The sequence below is a fragment of the Neopsephotus bourkii genome, unplaced genomic scaffold, assembly GCF_033783945.1.
Source record: "Neopsephotus bourkii isolate Nb327-2 ecotype Australia unplaced genomic scaffold, CSIRO-AGI_Nbou_v1 NB_1825, whole genome shotgun sequence".
Classification (NCBI taxonomy): domain Eukaryota; kingdom Metazoa; phylum Chordata; class Aves; order Psittaciformes; family Psittacidae; genus Neopsephotus; species Neopsephotus bourkii.
In genome coordinates this window covers 10,700,202-10,721,961 of record NW_026902298.1, presented here as the reverse complement: position 1 = coordinate 10,721,961, position 21,760 = coordinate 10,700,202, and the positions used below count along the sequence as shown (strand labels likewise).

The 21,760-nt window shown below is 42.3% G+C and overlaps 1 protein-coding gene across 3 annotated transcripts in view; it reads right to left on the bottom strand.

Annotated features, from left to right (window-relative positions):
* The window catches only part of AMBRA1 (autophagy and beclin 1 regulator 1), a 130,774-nt gene that overhangs the window by 90,412 nt on the left and 18,602 nt on the right, over window positions 1-21,760 (bottom strand). For all 3 annotated transcript variants that reach the window (XM_061343529.1, XM_061343530.1, XM_061343532.1), the window contains 2 exons: window positions 7,578-7,664; window positions 1,273-1,455 (listed from right to left, as the gene is read on the bottom strand). In XM_061343529.1, coding sequence (XP_061199513.1) covers window positions 1,273-1,455; window positions 7,578-7,664 — 270 coding nt within the window. The remainder of the gene's footprint in view (window positions 1-1,272; window positions 1,456-7,577; window positions 7,665-21,760) is intronic.

Here is a 21,760-nt window from a genome sequence, read left to right as displayed (position 1 = left end):
CCAGTGTCCTTCATAAAGGGACTTCACCCTGACACAAAGGATGTGGAGTTTTAACAACATGCCATCTCAAGTATGGGGCACTGCAGCAAGGGAACATGAACATCATGATAGTAGCAAAGTTGACAGCATCCTCTGCTGGCAGCAGCAATATAAAAGCCCAAATTTTAGAGGAGTTCACTGTTCCCATCAAACACACCTCCCTAATACACTACCACTGAAGACTACTTCTATGACCATGCTCAGAATCACGCTAGGTTTTAATCACAATATAAACAAAAGGCAAGGAGGGGAGAGGTGTGGGGAAATAAATCAGTAAAATACTTAAAAGTACTCAGGGAAGATGCTATATTTAAAAGGAAGTGACTGAACACAGACCAGAAAGATCAAATTCTCTTTCCTTCTAAAATGGATTTTAATCTAAATTCCTGAGCTTTTTCAGTCTCCATGCCATCTAAGCAAGCCATTACTACCATTTATTGGAAAGGGTCTGCAATAAATTTGTTTGCTGGGATTACACCGGGTATCACTAGAAGCCCAAAAGCAGATGCTGGAGAGCAGACTTTATAAGTTTGTCAGAACCACTCAGAAAGAAATACAGTGGCTCACAGCGGTACTCTTCTAAGGTTTGGATGCAGAGTCATTCCTCACTTTGACACAAAAGGCCATTTGCTCTCCTTCCAGGAAACAGCCTTAACGCAAACTCATGATCACCAAGTCCTCCAAAAATACAATACCAGGAACTTCAGCTAATTTGACAAAGCTGTACAGATAGAACAAGCAAAAGTAACAGAGCATGTCTGGCTGTTTCCTACAGCCTTATACCAAAGAACCACTATACAGTACCTATACACAAAAAGCTTATCCACAGCACAGCAAAGTTTACTTCTAAGGACACATGCTTTCTGTGACACAGTTACTCAGTTACTCTTAGTGGTTCCTCTTCTCTCTCAATATTTGAAAGCTCTAATAAACTCTTGGCTCCCCATCTGTTCCATGAGAGATTCTTCTTTTCTTTTTTTAACTAGTCTTTTAAGTGTGGTTGAGATAGCCTGATGCGTTGAAGGTAGCCTAAAGCATCCTTAATTTTCCTAACAGAAATGGCAAAACCCATTTGTAGCAATCACTGCTCTAATTATTTATTGAATGACTTAACTTAAACTGTTCCTACAGGAAGCCTGAGATGTCTTTGATTGGCAAACTGTGGGAAGCCACAAAGCAGTCTTGTGCTGACAACAGACTCAAGCAAGAGGACACAGCAGCATGCATACTTACTCAAAGTCTTCAAATTCCAGATCGTTTCCCTCTACAGATGGGCTTGAGTTCTCTGAAGTGGAAGAAGAGGAGGAGGAAGAGCGAAGTCGGTTTTGTTGGTACCGCATAGAGCGCTGTCGAATACTGTCCCTCCGGGAAAGGTACTGGATCATCCTCTGAGCATAATACGCAGCAGGAGACAACCTGAACAAGAGATACATGGACTTGTTACGCAGGTATACAACAACAACAACCAGTCCTATTTTTCCTTCTGAGTTCCAAGTGCCATGAGAGCAACAGCATATCACACAACTGGCTGTTTGCATTTTATTCATGAGCAAGACAAAGTGAATAAAGAAAGCCAGTAGAAGTAATTTTCCCTTTATACACTCCCAGATGAATCCCTTCTTGTGTAGACAGAACAACTACACAGTACCTATATACAAAAAGCTCAGCCACAGCACAGAGAAGTTTGCTTCCAAGGACACATGCTTTCTGTGGCACAGTTACTCACTGTTAAAGTCCAGAGACCTCAGATGCTTGAATGATCACTTCTTTAGTCTTACTTAGATTGTACTTGAACTCTAATTTGGGGGGAGGATGGGAGATGACAATAACCCTCCCCAAGTAATTAGACATTAAGATGTCTATTCCTGTAACTTCTAGCTCCCTACCCCATTCCATACATGTGTTTGATTTTGTTCTTTTGTATTCAATTCAAGTTACCAGACTGGTACTTCCCAGGATCATGAAAATACAAACTCATTTCCTACAAAGGCACCATGAGCAAGAGACTGATAATAGAGAGAGCAGCACTAATTTTAATCTACAAATCAAAGTATGAACAGCTTTAAATAAAGAAAAATAAAGTAAATCCCTTCAAACAAACAGTGAATTCCAGAGGATAGTCTAGAGATTAAAATACACTCATTTACAATCACAAAGAGAAGGGGCCTGTCTGCCTTACAGGAATGCTACACGTCTTCAGCTCAGTTTCAAGCTAAATTTATCTTACAGTGGGCATCACCATTCGCCACAAAAACTCTTGAGGATACATTTAACTTTACAGTGACCACCACCACACAGTTTCACTATGTTACACTACAACCAGCCATAAAAACGCCATCATTATCACTGACTGTGATTGTTAGAAGTCTTTCATCTTCTCTCCCTTCCAGAGCTGTGCTGATTCTATGGGAATATATTGGGAATAATTTTTGCTTATATATGGATAATTTTCACATCCACTACAGCATGAGCAGCAATAAGTCAGACCCGGTGTGATAAAGCCCTCTGCTATCCCTAAAGGACATTTCAATGGAAAATTACATTTAATAATATTTCTAGAGACTGCACCCTAGAGCAGCATGAAAAACAATGTACTAATTTTTCAAGGGATAAATTGTATTAATGTTGTTTTGGCTGCAGACACCCAACGAGACTCAATCTCCTATTCTGCTATACATTCAGTACATTATAAGCAAAGAGAAGATGGCAAGAAAGAACAGAACTAGAAGTCACGCAGACACAAGGAAAGAATCTCTTCCCCAAGGTAAGCTGCCCACACCGAAGTAGGCTGCCATCTTGGTAAAGAGGCAAGTTTAGCAGACAGACTACAGGCTCGGGGATCTAAAAACCCAGTCACTAGGTAGAGCAAGAGGGTAAAGGGAACCACACACTGTTTTGGATTCCTCATGGATCTTCTATGCACTGTCTGATGAGTTAAAGCTGTTCATGCTTATGTAACGCAGAAGGCTTTGCTGTACAAACACAGCACTTCTCTCTACTCCCCCGAAGACTTAATAGACCAAATATAAAAAAGCAAGGCATTACAGCAGTGCACTCATAAATGAGGAGTTATTCTCTTCTTTGGCCTTCGTCACAAGCCAAAGGCTCTCTTTATGCATAAAAATAAGTCTACAGCATAATATGTGCACACAAAGGAAGAAAGGAACTTGGAAACAAGGCAACACTGGAAAACATGCACAAAGTGGTCTCAGCAGACCTGCAGTGTAATCACTGAAACTTTTTTCTTTGCTAAAAATCACACCAGGGGAGAGTTTTTCAGAAAGAGATGAAGAATGAGAGATGAAGAATGAGTGTTGCAGGCATTAAGTCTTCTCAAATTATGCAGCACAGCACATCATAAGAAGAAAACACAATGATGCTTGTTAGAAGAACAAGAAACAGTAGGCAACAAAGGTTGGCCATAATGGATGCTGAGATGCCAGAATCATCTTCCTGACAGCACACGGAATACAGACTGGACAGACTGTGGAAAAGATTTCTAAAGACAAGACAAGAAGCTTAAGTCTGATATAGAGAGAAGGTGAAAAGCATAAAGTACAAAAGGGCAGGAACATATTCCAAGCAATGACGAATTAATCTTTGCAGATGAGTGCATGCAGGGGAAAAAGAAACTGTTGGGCTTTATCTGTCTTTGGAATACAGTTATAACAAATCAGTATCAGAGCTGAGAGCCAGCATAAGAGGTGTAACTGTCCTGGAGGGAGCAGAAACCTGCAAAGCAGCATAAGAAACACCGGTTAACATTAAATGTATCTCTTCAGTTCACTCAGCTACTGAACACAACTGTAAATCAGCCCCTGACCAAAGTTAGTCTACCAGCTGGCTAAAGACACAACAGTCAAAGCAGGCTGCCTAGCCTGTTTATGTCTCACCTGTGCTTCCCATAAAGACATGGCACAGAGGTTATTCAATAGTTCTTAAACCAAGTTTGCATTCACAGGACATTGGTATTTGACAACACCAAAGAGCTAAACTAACCTCATCTCTGAGGTGACTGGAGCCCATTTGCTGGAACAGATGGGTAGGAAGGGGAGAGGCTATGCCGTCATATGTGACCACCACAAAACTAGGCACTGAGTGGGAGAAACACTGCAGCGCACAAAGTAGAAGCAAACAGCCATCTCATCCAACAACCACATTATCCAGTGCTGCTGGCTGGCCAGTGAGAAATGCAACTGAGAGAAGGAAGCGTTTTGCTAACATTAGTAAAGGTGAAGTTATCTTGCTCTAAAGGGCATCACGAGTACCAAAGAGCAAGCTACAACACAACAGTGTCCTCAGCTACAGCCACATATCCAAACCAGCTGGCTGTATTGATGGACAACAGGAAAATTTTTTACACAAAGGCTGCTTCTCTTCATCCTCCATCATTTTGGTATCTTCTTTAGAATAAAAAGAACAAAAAATCACAGGAACATGAACTGGAAAATGTCTAGACCCAGTCCCCAAGAAAGCCACAAGAACTGGTATATCTGCATCAAAGAGCACTACACTGCTGTGCAGACCCCAGAGTTCCCTAACATTTCAGAAGTACCAATACCCCTCATCAACCTTGTCTTGATGCTGATGCCCAGGATGTTCACTCACACCTCCAAATGTCTCTCAGTCAGCACATACATTTCAAAGGGGTTACCTGACTGGTGTCAATTATTTCTTGGTAGTATCTATGGTCACATACATACCACCAGCCCTTGGTGGTAGCAGACACCAACTTCTGGTTGCTTCCATTCCACTTAATCCTGCAACTCACAATAGTTGGCCTTAAGGTCTATTTCCCAGTAACTTTCTAGCAGCTTAGATGTTTTTCTAGAGAATGCATTTACCAAACACCCTTGTGATGCTTTACAGAGGCAGTCTGGGAGCATCTTTTTAAGTATTTGTATTAAGAAAGAAAATAATGTAGGTTTCTTTGATGACAGCTTTATTTGATTCCCCTGCAGATTGTTTTCTGAGCTCAGTACATATGGAAACTGCAGAGAATGACAGGATAGCCAAGCTGACCTTAGAGAAGTTCATCAAGGGCACTGAGAAAGAGTGCTACAATCCACATCAGAATATTCATTCTAAACCTGATGGAACTTCATAAAATGCTCTCCCTGCCTCAGTCCTGACCTAGGTTATTCAAGTGTGACACCATTACAGACAGTAGATGCAGAAACAAAACTAACGCACACGTACTCTCTCAGAAATAACTTCTTCATATCATATAGTTTAAAATGAAGAAATAAAATGGAAAAAAACCCACAACTCTGTTTGAGACAGCTTGGTCTTAAGGAGGTATATTTTTAATATATAAACACACATACACCTGTAGATTTATGTTTATTATATTTAATGCTCCTTTGTTTCACTTTTCCGCTTTGTTTTTTAAGAACATCTGAAAGTCTTATCTTTCTCTTACAAACTTAGGATGCTACAAAAAGAGCTCACACAGTAACATTTCTTTTAATCACATACCCAATTCCTAACAAGTTAAAGGGGCAGATAAGATAATCCTACTAGCCCCACACACCAGTGAGGTTTATGGAAGAAGACTGATTTAACTCCACTCAAACTTCCAGCTCATGCTGATTATGCACCTATGAATCTCATCCTCTGAAAAGGACAGTGACACTTAATGGAATGAATTAACCCTCTTGGAAGAGATTTCAACACTGGTCTTCTCTTTCAAACCTCCTCATGAACTCAAGCTACTATAGCATCTACCACAATCTAAAACCACTTGAACTGTCAGATGTAGAGCATCATATTGCTTCAAAAATGGCCTCAAGGTGAAAAGTATTTCTGACAATGTTCCTTACGCTAGGAAAGGTCTGGGGCATTGACCCCTTTACACACATTTTATTGAACTTCATCATAGCAGAGATCTGACAGAAGGAAAAAGAAAGAATTCAGTAACCTAGGCAGGCCCTCCTCCTTTTCTTTTAAAAGGCAGCTCCCAGAGCACCAGAATGAGCTCTTACGATCTCTGCTGAGCAAATCTGCCTGCTTTGAACAATGCATTCCAGAAATAAGGAATCATGCACTTCAGCCATTTAGCACCTCTTGGCATTCATAAACTGACCTGACTCTAGTAATACCTTTTAATTAACATTTATAAAATATCATTTTCATCTTTCCAGGTTAATCAGTTCCTTTACCTGTCAGTAAATCAATTGCCATTTAGAAAGCTTTTACATTTATCAGCATCATTCTGACATGCTGTCACCAAGACCTTCTGCAGTTACCTAGTTTGGTTTTCCAGCCACCTCAAATAAAAACATAGCACACTCCACCTTACTTTCCCCTCACTACAGTTTATTTACATCATTCCTGAGCCTTTGAATTATCTTTACAAAGCAGCTTTCAGGGAAAAAAGCCTAATGTAAGACTTCACCTGTACAAGGCTTTATCTACAGAGACAGCAAGGAGTTATTTACCAGCATCACTATACTGTCTGGCCAGTTTGTGACACAGCCTTTTATTTCAGCACTTTTACTTAGAGCATCATCTGTATTAAAATGCAGATTTTGTTGTTAATGATGTAAAGAAGTGAAATAAATAAATAGACAAAAAGCCAAACCTCCTTCAGCAACTTAGATATTTCATTTTCACACACTGGTACTCCTGTACTCTCCTTTATGATCAATCCTAACAGCCTTCAATTCATGTAGCTATGCCAGAGGTCCCCTAAGAGGCTAAAGCAGATATATTTAACACTTAGCAAATCTTCCTCATTCATAGCTTTGTTAAACTCATCTAAGGGAAGCTTATTTGTCACGATTTATTCTTCGAAAGCTTCCCAAGCTGCTTGCTGTTCACGATTCTATCATTTCTTTTGACAGAGTCTGTAGGTCACATTTTCCCATCTGCTGCTTTCTTAATACACCAAGTAGAAACTGCAAAGATCACCCCTTTCCATTTTTGATAACTGTTTGCTTTTCCAAGTCCTCTGAAACACTCCCACCTCTTCTGAAGATTAAGCAGCACTACAGGTGTTTCCATGTCTAATGTCAGTGATTCATGACTCTTCAGAAATAACTGTCAGTATTTTGTTCTTAGATAAGTATACATAACATCCTGGTTACGCTCTTTCTCATACTGATACATTTATGGAAACATTCCATCCTTCCAAGCACACTGTCTGCTCACACCAGCTCCCACCTGCCTTGACTTCATTCTCCCTTACTCCTGAATTGGCTATTTGGTTTTATTTCATTTTTCTTCAAAAGAGATTTCAAATTTATTGATATCATCTCATTTACTGTTGGACCTGCTTGCCACCTAGTGTTCTCCATCCCAAATGATTTCAGGAAGCTTTATCTGCTTACTTCAACAGCAATCTCTTCCTTTTTCCTCATTCTCTCCCAGACTTAATAGCATCTTCTCATTTGGTTTGCACCCTGTGCTTGTGGCAAGTCACTGAGGAGGAGACGGGCTCAATATATGAACCATTCCCAAAGGATTTAGGGAGTTATAGTAAAGTTACGCTTTTATTTATGAAACTTAAATGCCGTTAGGTTGCATTTAGCTCTTACCTGGCTGGGTCTGGGTAGATTGGATGTTCCCGGGACCCTGCTCCATCATAGCGAGATAGCGAAATGAGGGAAGACTCCAGCAACCTCCTACAAAGGAAAAACAAATGATGGAGTCAAAGACCATTCAGGAATATCTTCCTTATTTATGCCCTACTTACTGAAACTCCTAAGACTATTTCTGTCATCAGGGCAGAGAATTCTGAAACGTACTGAATCACTCACTGATGGCATATGTGTTTTCACCACACAGCTATTCAAGTGTAATATTCTCACTGCACAGAAGAAAGAACACCTCAAGTAAGAAAGGGTGGTCCCAAACCCACTTACAGGTTTCAAGAGAAAGATTCAGATGACACTTCCCCTTTGGAGATAAGCCATCATTTGCTAGGTCTATAAACACTGCTGCATTGGCCATCTGTCAAACTCTTACCTACTCAAAGGTGGCTACACAAGGAATGGGCCAAGGAGCAGGGTCAAAGAACACACCTTGGCATATGGGTTTTTAAGGGCACTGCTAGTGTTAATTCACAGTAAGATGTTCATTCTTAGCTTCAAGGCTCTGAAAGAGAGGTTTTCAGCCACAAAAAGAAATAATAATGTTCGTTTCCTCTGTATCTTAATCAGCCACAGGCAGAGATGAGAAATCGTCACTCAAGAAGCAAATGTATGCAAATGCAGCCAGACAGCTTGAATATGCAAAAAGTAAGTCTGAGTCATGAAGGCAGCAGAATCAGAAGTATATAGCAGGAACATGTCCTCCACCCTAGCTTCTACAAGCACCTCTATCTAGCTTCTTGTCATAAAGCAGAGAATGACATTGTTTCAAGACTGACTCATTCAAGCCTGTTGCAGCCATTAGATTAACACAATAAGGGTGATTTGGGGTGGGTGTGGAGAGTAGAAAAATCAACTATCAAAGCTTATAAGGCTGCCAAGATATCTTTCAAGTCTTTCTGCATCCAAACTCCTGCTAAATTTTATTTTCCAGTTTGTATAACTTCATGAAAACTGTTGTAGCTTGAAAGTCAAAAAGGTCCAACAAAGCATCTGTTCTAGTCATCTACATACACAATTGTCAAGAAAGGCTTAAACATATCAGTCTTAACCCCACAATTCTAATTCGCAGTTAAGCATTTGCAATGCAGGACAGCAAGCATCCATCCAGGAAGCAGGAAGCAGGACCAGATATAATCACACCCAACTTCCCATTTCTAGCCAGATAAAGACAGTAGCAATGCAAATGAGTGTGTTTTCCGGCAGCATCAGGATCTCAAGGCAAATTTTCACTGCCTTCCAGCAATAAATGAAAATAAATATTACTTCAATTTTACATTATAAATGTAGAATACAGAAAATGGCAAGAGATCGCTCCAGTTACTTAGGAAGGCAAGTGTCAGCTCGAGAGACTCGGTACTTGCTGCAAAGCACTGGGACTCTACAGAAGACAAGAAATCCTGTCCTCTCTGGCATGAAGTTGCTTGGCAACCATTTGTCTTATTCAAGAACAGTTATTAAATCTCTTAAAACTTTGAGCTGAATTAATTCCCCAGGTTATCAAGTCAAAAGCTCTAACCTTCAACACTTCTAGATACTCTGAATCCCTTGGCTCCCCAGAAAGTTATCATACTTCAATCCTGCCTTATCAAACCCTCCCTCCTACTCCAAATATATGTCAATATATGCAAAAGCAGCTAATCCAGAACACTGCAACAGCTTTATGAGGTATACCTGAAGTCCTATGCTTATGAGGTATACCCATCACCTGCATCATATATAAACTGCTTTTATTCCCTCTAGGGGGAAAGGTAAACAGATCAAAATTAACAGAAGGGATATTCTATCTATTCAATCAGCTGGTCCCTTTCTGAACGACTGTCTCAGGGTTCAGAGACTGGGTTACTGTCACTGCAATGCCAACATGCTTTTTAGAAGTCTGCTCTTCAGAGCTGCTTGTGCAGAACACTCCAAAACCAGCAGTTTGCAAGCAGCTTGGATGTGCTGAGGCTGCCACCCTCCTGGACCATCCTGCCTAATCACTGGACTTTACTGGGGAGAATGAGCTCCCATAGCACACAAATCCTGGCAGGGGCACAGCCCTACAAACAGCAACTGCCTCCTCATAGATGCAAGCAACCTACACAGAACTGCAAATGTTTAATGTCATTTTCCTGCAATGCCTATGGTGTGCTGGTAATGTGCACATACAAACAACCAAACTCATCATCCCTGTTAGAAGTCTTAGCACCTATACACTACACACTCTTTCCTAGTGGAAAAGAGGGCTGGGAAAGAGAGTGGCATCTCTACATGCCACCTTCTTTACTGACCTTTCAGGGTCTATCCGTTAAATGACACAGCAAAATCAAGAGCTACAATACAAAATGACCCGTGCAGCCAGCTCTGTTAGAAAGGAGTCTCCAGGTACTCTCCAGCCATATTCCTCCTCTCACCTTTGGAAAAGCTGGCAATTGTCTCGAGAATACCATTGACTTAGAAGGGTCACCTTCAGAAAGCAGCCAGCAGCTGCACTGAAGGAAACAGTACCAACCAGAGGACCCCAGAAGGGTGTGGAAGCAGGAGCAGGGTGCACATTGTAGTAACTTGGTGTGGGTCTGCCACCACTTGGCTTGGGAACAGCACTTCAGGGAATCTACAGTTCTCACCTCTACATCCCATCTCATCCTTGAAATAAACAGCTGAAGGCCTTGCTCTACCAGGCTCCTGGCACCCCAGATGAGAGCCGATATGTGTTACTTCAGTAAAACACAAACCAAGAGTTTCCTGAGCTACAGAACGGGTGGATATCCAGGTAAATCCCTGTGATTTTACCTGAACAGCCTGCAACTCAGGAAGCAGCAGGAGGCTGCTGCTTTAGGAGAGCCTCCTTCACCATGAAGACACCCTAAGATGGCCAGTAGTAACGGGGTTGTAGGGAGCAGGTTGACAAGTGTACTCCATTAAACACAGCCCCCAGAACCTTCTCCGAGGCTGCGCTGAGTTGAACAGTCTCAGCTAAGGCAGCCTTCCCAGCAGAGCCTTCCAAGACCAATCTCACACCAAGGCACACAAGGGCCACATTCAGATCAGGTGGACAAGGATAACTCAGTTAATGGTAATTGCTAAAAGCTATAGCTGACTTTAAGCCTGGTTGGTAGCTCTTAGTTGTCCTATAAGTGTGCTCTGTCAGATCACAGAGCAATGAACTGGTGGTTATAAATAAATGTAGTAGGAAAAAAATCAAACCAAGGTGATGTCCAGTCTCATGAGATTCAGACAGACCATCTCTGCACTTGATGCTACAGAGAATAACAATATCCATACTGAAACCAGAGTGCTAAACACAAATAAAATATATTACTTAAGTAACTCATTCCAGACTGAGCCCTGGAGGCCCAGACTATGGATCCAAACGCATTTGGTACTGACAAATGGGTTCAATAACAGATCCACTGCTAAAATAATCAATAAAGTGTCCCATCTGTGACACTGGTAGTGTAACCTACGGTTCCCCAGGAAGGCACAGATTCATTTATCTGAAGTAAGTCATGTTGCACTCTATCAAGTCTTTGGTCCCACATTTATAGCTTTTGTCACCCAAATTCCCAGAAGAAACACAGACTATTTGTTTTCAGTAAGCCAAAGTGTAAGGTAGCCCAATGTCCTACCATGGTAAATGGTGAGGTTTAGAGCAATTCCGTTAAGGAGGATAAACATAATCCATGGATGAATAGAAGCAGCTCTGCAACAGGGAACTGCGAGCCACTAAAGGTCTGACTTTCCAACAGAGAAGCATGCAAAAAGAACAGAAATGCATATTCCTTGCATCGCCCTTGGAAACACTTCAGTAGATCATGCTTGACTCCTGAATCTTCCTTCTCTGGAGCTTACAGCACCCTCTTCCTCTCCCACACCCCCCATTTTTGCTACCCAGATATATAACAGGCTAACACTAGGCTCTGTGGAAGCAATTGCTCTGCTATCTCTGTCTAGACAATATGAAATTGTCACAAATGACATCTAAAGTACAATTAGTAGAGAAACTGCAATTTCCACTCTCCTCCCCCGCTCACCAGAAAAAAAGAAAAGAAAAAAAATCACACATTATCATCCTCCAGGTTGTCAGTCAATGCTGCAATGATGAAGATTAACTCTGCTCACCCTGAAAGATGCTTCTGGCCTAGCTTGATAAAACAGGAGGGAAATTGTAGGGGTTTTTGTTGGTTTATTTTTTAGTTATTAAAACTACTACAAGAAGATCCAAACTGCCTCTGTTCAGCAGCATTGAGACCTCAACAGACATTTTCTTTCTATCAGACATCAGTAGTTATGGAACAAACACTCTACAACCGCTCTATTACCTCAGGTCTGCAAACAGCAGCAACTGCTGGCAAGGGGGAAAGGGAAGAAAGGTCCAAGTTACAGGACAGCTTTAGACAAGGGAAGAGACAGAGTGCATGCACACAAGACACTGCAAGCAGGAAAGGGGAATTTCTCGGGAATGAAGCAGCTGGATGCCAGAAGCTACAGCTCAAGGGGAAAAAAGTCACGAAGCCTCCTCACAGCACATCAGCCATAGCACTATACCCGCGCTCTCCCCACAGGGGTGAGGATCACCACCAAAGCCTCTTGGGACAGAGTGATTCATTCCAGCAAGCTTTGAGAAGATCCTTAAATGCAGCAAGTTCAACTTCTCAGTTTCTAAGTATATCCAATTCCTACACATCTTACTTAGATTTGCTGTCACAGCACGCGTCACTGAGTAGCACTACTCCAAGCAACACCGAGGGAAGCATGGGGCTTTCCTCCCCATCCAAAAGTGGGGCACTAACAAACAGCACCGAGCCTTAGCTTCCTAAAACTCGAAAGGTTTTCAGTCAGCTGCCATCCTCCTGAGCTGCTGCAGCACTCCAACAACCAAAGCAAACCAGTAAAATAAAGCACACTTCCCACAGTCCCAGCCTTCAGATATGAAAAGAGCTTAAGAGAGGAATTCATAGTTATCCTTTGAAGCAGAACTGTATTAACACTGGCAGCTTCTATGAGTTTTATATCTTCCCTGGAAAGGCTTTTATATTATCCATTTGGAGGCAAAATTACTGCACTGCTTCATATTACATCTCTTTTTCAGCACTCCAATTTACAGCCACTGCTCAGTTCTTCCGAGCGCTTGTCCCTCTGTATGCGCTCCCCTGGCTCCTCATATGAATGTAGAGAATAGCAACAATTTAAAACTAGATTTCCTTCAGTCATCTCCTTTCTTAGGGCAAAGCAATGTTTAACCTAAAGATAACAAGAAGGCTGAAGCATGAAGACAGATGAATGCTCAATCATTAACTGTTAACAAACCACGTCAGTTCTTGGAGATCACTTCTGATTCGGTAGAATACTACAAAACTATTCTTACCAAAACTCATCCAACTCAATCCACTTGCATGAGATTTTTCCCTTCCCTTTTCTCAGAACAATAGGGAAAAATCATTTCAGACCTCTCCGTATTGTCTTCAACTTTCAAAGCACAAATTGAAACACGTAAGCAGAAACCATCAAGTGTTTTGTTCCACAGCTTCATTTTCCATGAAAGTTTTGTAGTTCTTGTCAAAGAGAAAAACATTATTGCCATCACCAGCTTCATGTTCAAGCTTAAAATAAAAAAGCAATCAGTATGCAGTTCTAAAGATTGCCTGAAAAAATGATTTCTAAAATTAAGTTCTTAACATAATCTGCTCTGATACCTCTAAGCTAACATTTCTAGACTGTTTCAGCTTTTGCATGTTTATGGTTAGACACAGTCAGCCTGGCATCAAGATTTAATTAAGACAGGTCAGAAGGAGACAATTAGAAGAGAAGAAACAGACAAAATGGTCAAACTTTTCTTAAGATAACTGTAACCATCTGCAAGAGATAAATATCCTGAGCATTTCACTCCTGATGAAAACCTCAACACTCACTTGGGCAGTTATCCAAGTTAGCTCCTCCATCCCCTTGCTCAGTAAGGAAAGAGCTGGTGGCTGCCTTTCTTATGAGTATCCAAGCCCTGTCAGGCATTCTTCTGATCACCTTTTTTCTCTTTGAACTTATTCCACATAATGAATGCCGTTTGCAAGAAAATGTCCTTTCTTTCAGGAAATCAGTGACAACAAAGACGTAGTACGTGATCACAGGTACATTCCATACATGGCCTTTGTAGAACACTCTAGTCTGTTTGTAAGGAAAAACACTTGTGCTAACTCTGAAGGGCATCCAGGGACAGAGAAGACATCCTTCCCAGCTGGAGGTGTGGAGCTGTCAGAGAAGCAGGCTTCATACAGGAGAGAAAAGTTACCAGAAAAAAAACCTCCTTCACTGATTCTGGGCAAGAATCCCATAGAAAACAAGCTGTAAGGTTTTCTCAGTCAGAAAACAGACAGCACATCAGGTCTTCAGCCAGGATGTGAAGGAGTACATTTGGGAAAGAGCACAGGGAAAAGGAGCACAATTGCACAACACAAGAACTGTAGATAAGAGTTCAAACAGCAGAGCCAAGCATTTGGATTTGAGCTCTCCTAGTCACAAGGCAGGAAGCAGTTTCAAGAAGAACATGTTTAACCCTTTTAAAGTTTACCTGCTTCAGTTTAACTAGAAAGTAATGCCACATGATGAATTGTGCTGTTACTGCACCCCTGCTCTTGGACTAGGAACTTCAACTTCCATTTATCACCTGATGCCACAGGAGTTAAACAGCACCTTTGGAGCTCATCAAAGGGAAGGGTCAGTGGTTCTGAAGAAGATAACAGATTTTAAGTGAACCCAAGGTCACGCTGTTAGCCTATTACTTCACTTGCTGACAAAGGCCATGCATCAGACCAAAAGATGAGTGAGCATTATGCAGAGGTCCTCATCATACGGCACCAAGGGAATGATTAATGCGTTATTTCAATGGGAGAGTGGAAGCACATATCCATGATAGACATTAAAAGGGTCAAGAGCAGCTATGGCTGCACTGATTAATTTGGCAATAACTCCAATACGAGAAGAGTGATGAAAGATGTTGCACATCAGCAACATCTTTGTTGCAGGGGCAAAACTTGAGGAGCAGGGCGGGGATAAGCAATTTTAATCAGCTTAAGTTACTGCTGTTTTGTTCTGGAGTGGCAGTTGTACACCAGTGCTCAAAATGGGCAGGTACCTCAGTCAACCTGCAGACAAGACATCACATTCATCCACCTAGGCCCTTAGCAACATGATTATTACCAGAAATTCAGCTAGAGAGAATCAGTTCCTAGTCATCATGTGATAACAGGCTTGAAAGGATGGCCAAAACATAGCCAACGCACTGAACTCCCTCAGCATGCAGACAGCTTAACTCTCCTGAGGGCTCTTCTACCTCCCTTCATACGTATAATGTCTGCTTCAAATTCTCTTGTTCTGGGAGTTCCCAAAACCAGAGATTGTGTGGACAGCAGAAATCTCTGCTTACCCACGCACACAGATCTGCGTCAGCTTCTGGGATAATTACATAGGGCTCCTGTTTCTCCATAGGGAACTGAAGAGGAGGTGTCTTTCCTGAGGGGGCAGAAGCCATATCGTTATCTCCATAGGCTTCTACGGCTATGAAAACAGAGGTCCCACCACACATCAATCACTTCCTTTAAAGTGCTCTTGTTCAAGCTGGAGTAACGAAGAGAGTTGGGTCAAGAGATGACTGGCAGGGCAGCTCAGCCACTTACCCCACCCCTCCCACTTCAGGAAGGCAGGAGAAGCATTTGCTTCTCCTTAATACATTTCAAGCAGAAAAATGAGTCAGTTTCCTGGCAGATAAGGAACCCTGTTTATTCACAGCCTTCACTTCCAGCAGGTGCTTTCTCAAGAAGAGCAAGGGAGGGGGTCAGTTACATCATCACACAAACAGCCATTTGGCACAAGCACTTAAATATGTATGTGGAAAATGTTTCAAATGCACGTTAGCTATTCAACAGACCAGAATGGCTCAACTGGAGAGATGGAGAGTCATCACTATTTTGGTTACACTTGTATTACTGAGTCAGATCACAAGTCCTTCTCCTCTTGCTCCAGGCCCAGAGAGTAGCTGCATGCTGCTCTACTGCAAGTTCTCCAGCCCACGTTCTGTAATAAGGGGTGAATAATTGGATGAGGGCACTTTGTCCTTAGGCACACCGTGCTGTGTGCATGTATAAAGAGCGTGAAGAATGAATGCACGTACGCAATATATGTGACTGCACATCTAATGATTAAGGGCTTGTATTAGCATAAAAGAGGCACACTATACTGCCAGCTCCTCCCCACACTCAAGAAAGCTACAGAAAGCTTTTAGCTAAGCAAGCCTGAAATAGAGGGTCTGAGGTCTGCCTATAACTTGTTTCTCATCAAAAGGAAAACCAAACTAGTAACATCACTTACTTGAAGCTAGACAAGCTCTAGAGATCACAGCTAGATAGCTTAAGCATGTCAAAGACATCATGAGTTAAGCATCATTCCCTAGACAGAACACTACAAGTACATGAACTCAATATACAGAAGTAAAAAATGGGAACAGGAGCAACTGCTGCAGGTCAAGGGAGCTTGTCTGGACATGCTCAAGCTGCAGCGGCTGGATGAGGGGAGCCACAATCAGATAAGCACGGGAGACAGGCAGCCTAACAAGGGACAGCTTTCAAGAGAAGGAAGCTGTTCACACTTCTGTGTCTGTAGGAAAGCTGAGAGCTAGTATGTTTTATGGTATCCTCAAATAGCTATCTGTTTGAAGTCAGCTGTCTTTCAACTTCTAAGCAATCTGTGTTTATCTAAGATAGTTGTTGTATGGTCATCTCATATATAGGCCTTCCTCAAAAAAATCTAACAAAACAAAACAAGCATCACAAAAACTACACCCAAAACAACCCACCCAACTCTATATCTCACTCCTCCTCAGCAGAAGCAGAAGAGTAAGCCAGTTTGGAAGCATGCAGCTCCTCCACCCTCATGAGAAACATTGCTGGAATTCAGTTTTAACAAGTTCCCTTTGCTGCCATGCTGTGGTAGGTGAACACAAAGAGAAGTCCCAGAACAGTCCCATAGACAAACACCTATAGAGAAACAGGTCTGTTCCCTGGAGACTGCAGATTTAGAGGTCAATGCTTCATTGCTAGGCCTGGCCTACAAAGAAGAGGTGGGAGAAAGGCAGTGCTTCAACTAGGGAAACACCACGAAGGTACCCGAGAAAACAGAGTGATTTATGTACTGGCTTAGTTTGCAAGCCAAGTGCTGCAAGAATAACATGGGGAAAAGAATATCTTTTTGTGTGCTACAGTCATTGCCATATATTTAATTCAAGCAAAGAAATAGAAAAGAAGGCCCAAGCCTTTCTGCAAGTTTGGCAAAGACTCATGCTCAGCTTTCCAAAGTACTCAGGGAATCTCAGCAGCAGGGGGTGACCTCTATTAGTCACTGCGAGAGGGAAAGCACGAGGCATCATTTTTTCCCCCCACCAGCTCTCACTAATGAAGTAAAAGGGCTCTAGCAACCTTATATTATTCTTAAATCAAGAAACCAGCACAGGCGTGGGGAGGAACACTTGTGCAAGAAAACAGGCACCTCTTTCCCTTGTTCTTCTACACAACTACTAAGGGCACAGTGAAACTCTTATCACGTCAGCCAAACCAAGTCCTTCCTGCCCACATGGAGACAACAGGTTGCTGAAAACAACCACAAAGCTGGAAGGGCAGCAGCAATAACAACCTCAGAGCTCACGTAGACATCAACCAACCATTTAGATAGCATGGCAGCCTCTCCAACAGTTCAGGCTGTGGTGGCATTCTCAGGATAAAACTCATTTGTGTTTTTCGTTTTTAGAGAAGTCCAAACAAATACTTGCTATGTTTGCCCACAGCCAGCACATATCCCCCATAAACACACCTAGTGATCATGTCTGACTGTTTATGTCACCTTATCACTTCAGTTTTGAACCTCTTGCCTCTGCTTGCAAATCCATTCATAACTTGTACTTACCCCACTGTTCCTCACTAACTACTCGAGATATTCCTTCACCATCACCATTTTCAAGAACTGTAATAAGCACCTCTGGAATTATTTCTTACCAAATCTGAAAGCAGCACAGCATAATCTTTTCCAAAACTATTAGATTACACATAGAGGTGACAAGGCTTGCCAGAAGATCCTTCCTTCCACAGCACAAGTAAGATCTACAGACCATAAGCTTAAACAAAATGCTGAACGCAAATGCCAGGACACCAGGCTAGCAAGGTTGCTACAAATAACAGGCCTGAATGCAAGGGATGGGGAGATGATATTGGGTAGCTCCATTTAGATTTGGCACAGGCGACATCCCCACTGATGTGCAGTCTGAGCAGCCAGCACCATTATTCTCCACAGCTGAGAGATGTGCCCTGCTCCTGCTTAACTCCCCCTTTTCCAGTGAACTCAACACATCACTGCCACAATAGATATTAAATTCTTGAATAAGCCACAACTGCTGTAAGCAATTAGGAAAAAAACAGTAACAGCATGCGTTTTGTGAAACAAGGAACAAAACAAGATGGAATACACTAGGTATGTGCTCTGTCTCCATCACAAGATGCAGTTTGTAGCTTTAGGCAAGACAATTCCCTCCTGCTTTAGTTCCCTCCTCCTTCCCCCCCTCAAAAAAAGTACAGGGAGTAGCACTACTCTCTTATTTAGGTGATAGATTTTGCTTACAGAGCTGTCTCTTTGTAGGCAACTCTGTACCCACGGCAGGGGGCAAGGAAGTGGTCTGCTTGTTTTGTATTTAAGGCTAGGATATGAGTGACATGCACCTTTTCATTCAGTGCACTGCACAGCGAGAAGGCTACCAGACACTAATATATGCAGAGACCTGAACAGCCTCGCCATTTAAATCACAACCCAGAAGCTCAGGCTCCAGTACGAACTCAAGAACAAGCTGTAAAAGTGACTGTACTCTTTTCACATACAGCACTCACCTCTGCTGGGCAGGAATGGATATCTACTTTAATCACAGACCGGTCCCAGTTCTGTCACAAGTGAACACCCTATCTACAGATCAGAGCCAAAAGAGACCATGAGTAAGCCATGCTTATTTGCCCAAACATATTCATAGCCTTCTTTGGGAAAAGCCCAAAACCTTAGGTAACAGTTCAAGGCGTACTTGAACGAGAAAATAAACACAACCCCGTGGAAAAAGTGACTGCCCAGACTCCAGTCAACAACTGCCAAGTAGTCATCCACAAAATACACCCCATACTACGGAAGCCTTCTGAGGATGGATGAGCAACCATTGAAATGCAAACGAAACCTTTGAGAAGGCAGACAGCAAAGAGAAGTCTGCTCCAGGCTTAGTAGGCAATGAGCAAGGAGTCCAGACCATTTCTGCCAAGTTGGCAAATTCTGCAAAGTTGGCAGGTCTTTTACAGCACTAGCTCTTGGGTATTTGCATATCACAAAGTACCTGCTCACCCAAGATCTACATCTATCCCTTTCAAACCCTTAGGAAAGCTCCTCCCTTGGTTGCATTCTGCATGAGAGCCATTTCCCCTCTGGATCCCCATTCATGCCTTTCCCCAGACACTGAAGAACTTGTAAACATATGGTAACTAAGGGGATAAGCTGCAATTTAAGACTGGGGGAGTGTAGGGGGGCAAGCGGGTCCGCAAGCTACCTTGTTTTCCTTATGCAAGGACTCTGAAACTTTCAGGTTCCACAAGGAGTCAAAAAGCAAGGAGGAGAAGCAACATTACCCCCTTGTGGCAGCAAAGCAATATGGAAATAAGATGGGAAAAGAAGAGCCATTTCTTTGCATGCCTGCTATAACTACAGAGACCTACAAGTTGCCAGAAAGGTCGTCAAGACTGAAGTACGATGTGATATGAGTTGTGGTCACTGCAATGCCCAGGCAGGTGGAAACTGTACCACCACTTCCACCCTGCTGCACCTACCTAGTGTTACGTCAGGCCTCTACAAGAGCGAGCCACGAAGGTCCACTAGCAGATGAAACTACAGGGAGAGCATTTAAACCCTTCTAAGGGAAACACAATACAGTCAAACTGAGTTGCAGTGTACAGCACTGACTCCTGGATCACATTCACAACCCTATTTCTCATCCAGGCTGAGTGCAACACAATCTTAGCTCAGGACAAAACGAGTGGGCTCTTGTGCAACAAGAATGCAGGCAGGAGGGACCACGGTCCTCAGGCAAGGGCTGACAAAATGAAAGACAGAAGCTTGACCCTGGACCCTGTTACATGGTTCCAGGGAAGCTGGTCTGCACGTGTCATTTGTGCACAGTGCATCCAGCAGACTGAAACACATCAACAAGCAATACCTTCAGTAAGCTGTGCAACTTCAGCAGGTCAATTATTTGCACAGCATTGTGGACTCTGCCCTTTTATACACCCACAAATAAAATAAAGGAGTTTATACAAGTGTCCCCAGACAATACAAACTCCCCCATCTTACATACACTCCTTTCTACCTGTGTGCATGGCAAAACCATTGCCCAGGACAGTTCAAAAGACTTTCCAGATTTTAAGATAACTTCAGCAGTCCGTATCTCGTCTGCCAAAGCAAAGAGGTGAGGCAAGGTGAGAATATTATGCATTCTTAAGTCACAGGCACGGAAGTTACTCCTAATACAGCCTGCAGAATTTGACCTCTAAAATGAGTGCAATGGAGTGGTTACAGAGGTTTAACATAATTGCCAGACAAAGCTTCTTAATGGAAGAATAAGGATAGTAAGCATTTCCTCATGAAACACAGGCTTCATGTAAACCTGCCTGACAGGACTCATCTTTCATTTGCAGTAATTCATTCAAATCTCTAGTCAAAAGAGACAGGTAAACAGTAACAGAACTGCCCCCTTAGTACATTACAATCAGCTAAATCTTGAAAGTGTAGAGGACAAGTTTCCCTTTGTGCATATTTCTTTTCCCCTTTCTACGGATTGTTTCACATGATAAATTTTAACACATGTCAACGGGGATCCACATGCCACTACTTGCTCCTTGCATCCCTTCTAGAAAGACTGTGGCCTGAGGTGCCATGCCAGAACTCAGAAACACCAGATTTAAAGCCAGAGGACGCTGGCTTTTTGTAATAACACACTAGTTCTGTATGTATCACTTGCATCAAAACAGCCGAAGAGGTGGCATTTGAAGAGATGGATCAGCTTTATTAGTCAGCATTGCACTGCCCCTGTCATTAACTGCTGAGCTGAAATGTATTTCAGTGGAGACCACTGTTAGGATTCTATATATCACCTTCTTAGAAGGTGGCACTAGCTCCTCTCAAACAAGCAGCTGACTCAAAGAATCTTGTTTCGTTCCCAGTTCAACTTTTCATTATCAACCTGAATTGACCCATACAGCACAAATGGCTTAAAGTACTGAGCGGATCTTTTCCCTCACTAAGATTACAGTATTATCACATGCTTCCTCGACCCATTTTTTAATTAATATGAAGTTATAGAAAAGTTAAACTAGCTATCATCTGTTGCTCAGTTCTTTCCTTCATGCAGCTCTTGCCAATAGCTTGTAACACCAATTTTATGCAGCACATTTCACACGGCAACTCCAGGGATTTCTGAGGCTCTTTTCACTTTGATGTTAGAAATGTGCAAAGATAGATTCAAAGAAAAAACCCTACATTTGAATTAATGAGATCAGCCTGAAGAACATCAGAAAAGCTGAAGCTCAGTCTCAATAACTTCTGCTTAAGGTAGACCATAAACCATCCCTAATTTCATACCTCACTGACACAGCTTCAAGAAGCACACAGCTCAACGCCCATGCTGCTTTCAGGCCAAGCTGAATGTGACAGCACTGCTGTACTGCCAAGGCTCCCAGTGACATGTTCCTCCTAATAGAGGTGCCAGAGCTGTTAGTCAGGAATAGCTTCATTACATGCTTCTTAATGCCTTTGTGATTAGCCCAAGATAATTAGCCCAGCATCATCAGAAAGGGCAAAATTCTCTCCCTACCCAGCTGACGTAGCTGCATCAACAGAATTCAAAGAACAGCCTTCATTAAACTACCTATTAAGTTAATTGACCCTCTGTGGCAATGTCCTCCCAGCAAGCTACTTCTCAGCCAGGCAAGACAGGTCAAGGAATGAATCCTACCCATGGAGAGGAAATGAGAATATACACACAGTTCCCAGGTAAAAATGTTATCTTTAAGTTTTCAGATGGCCTTTAA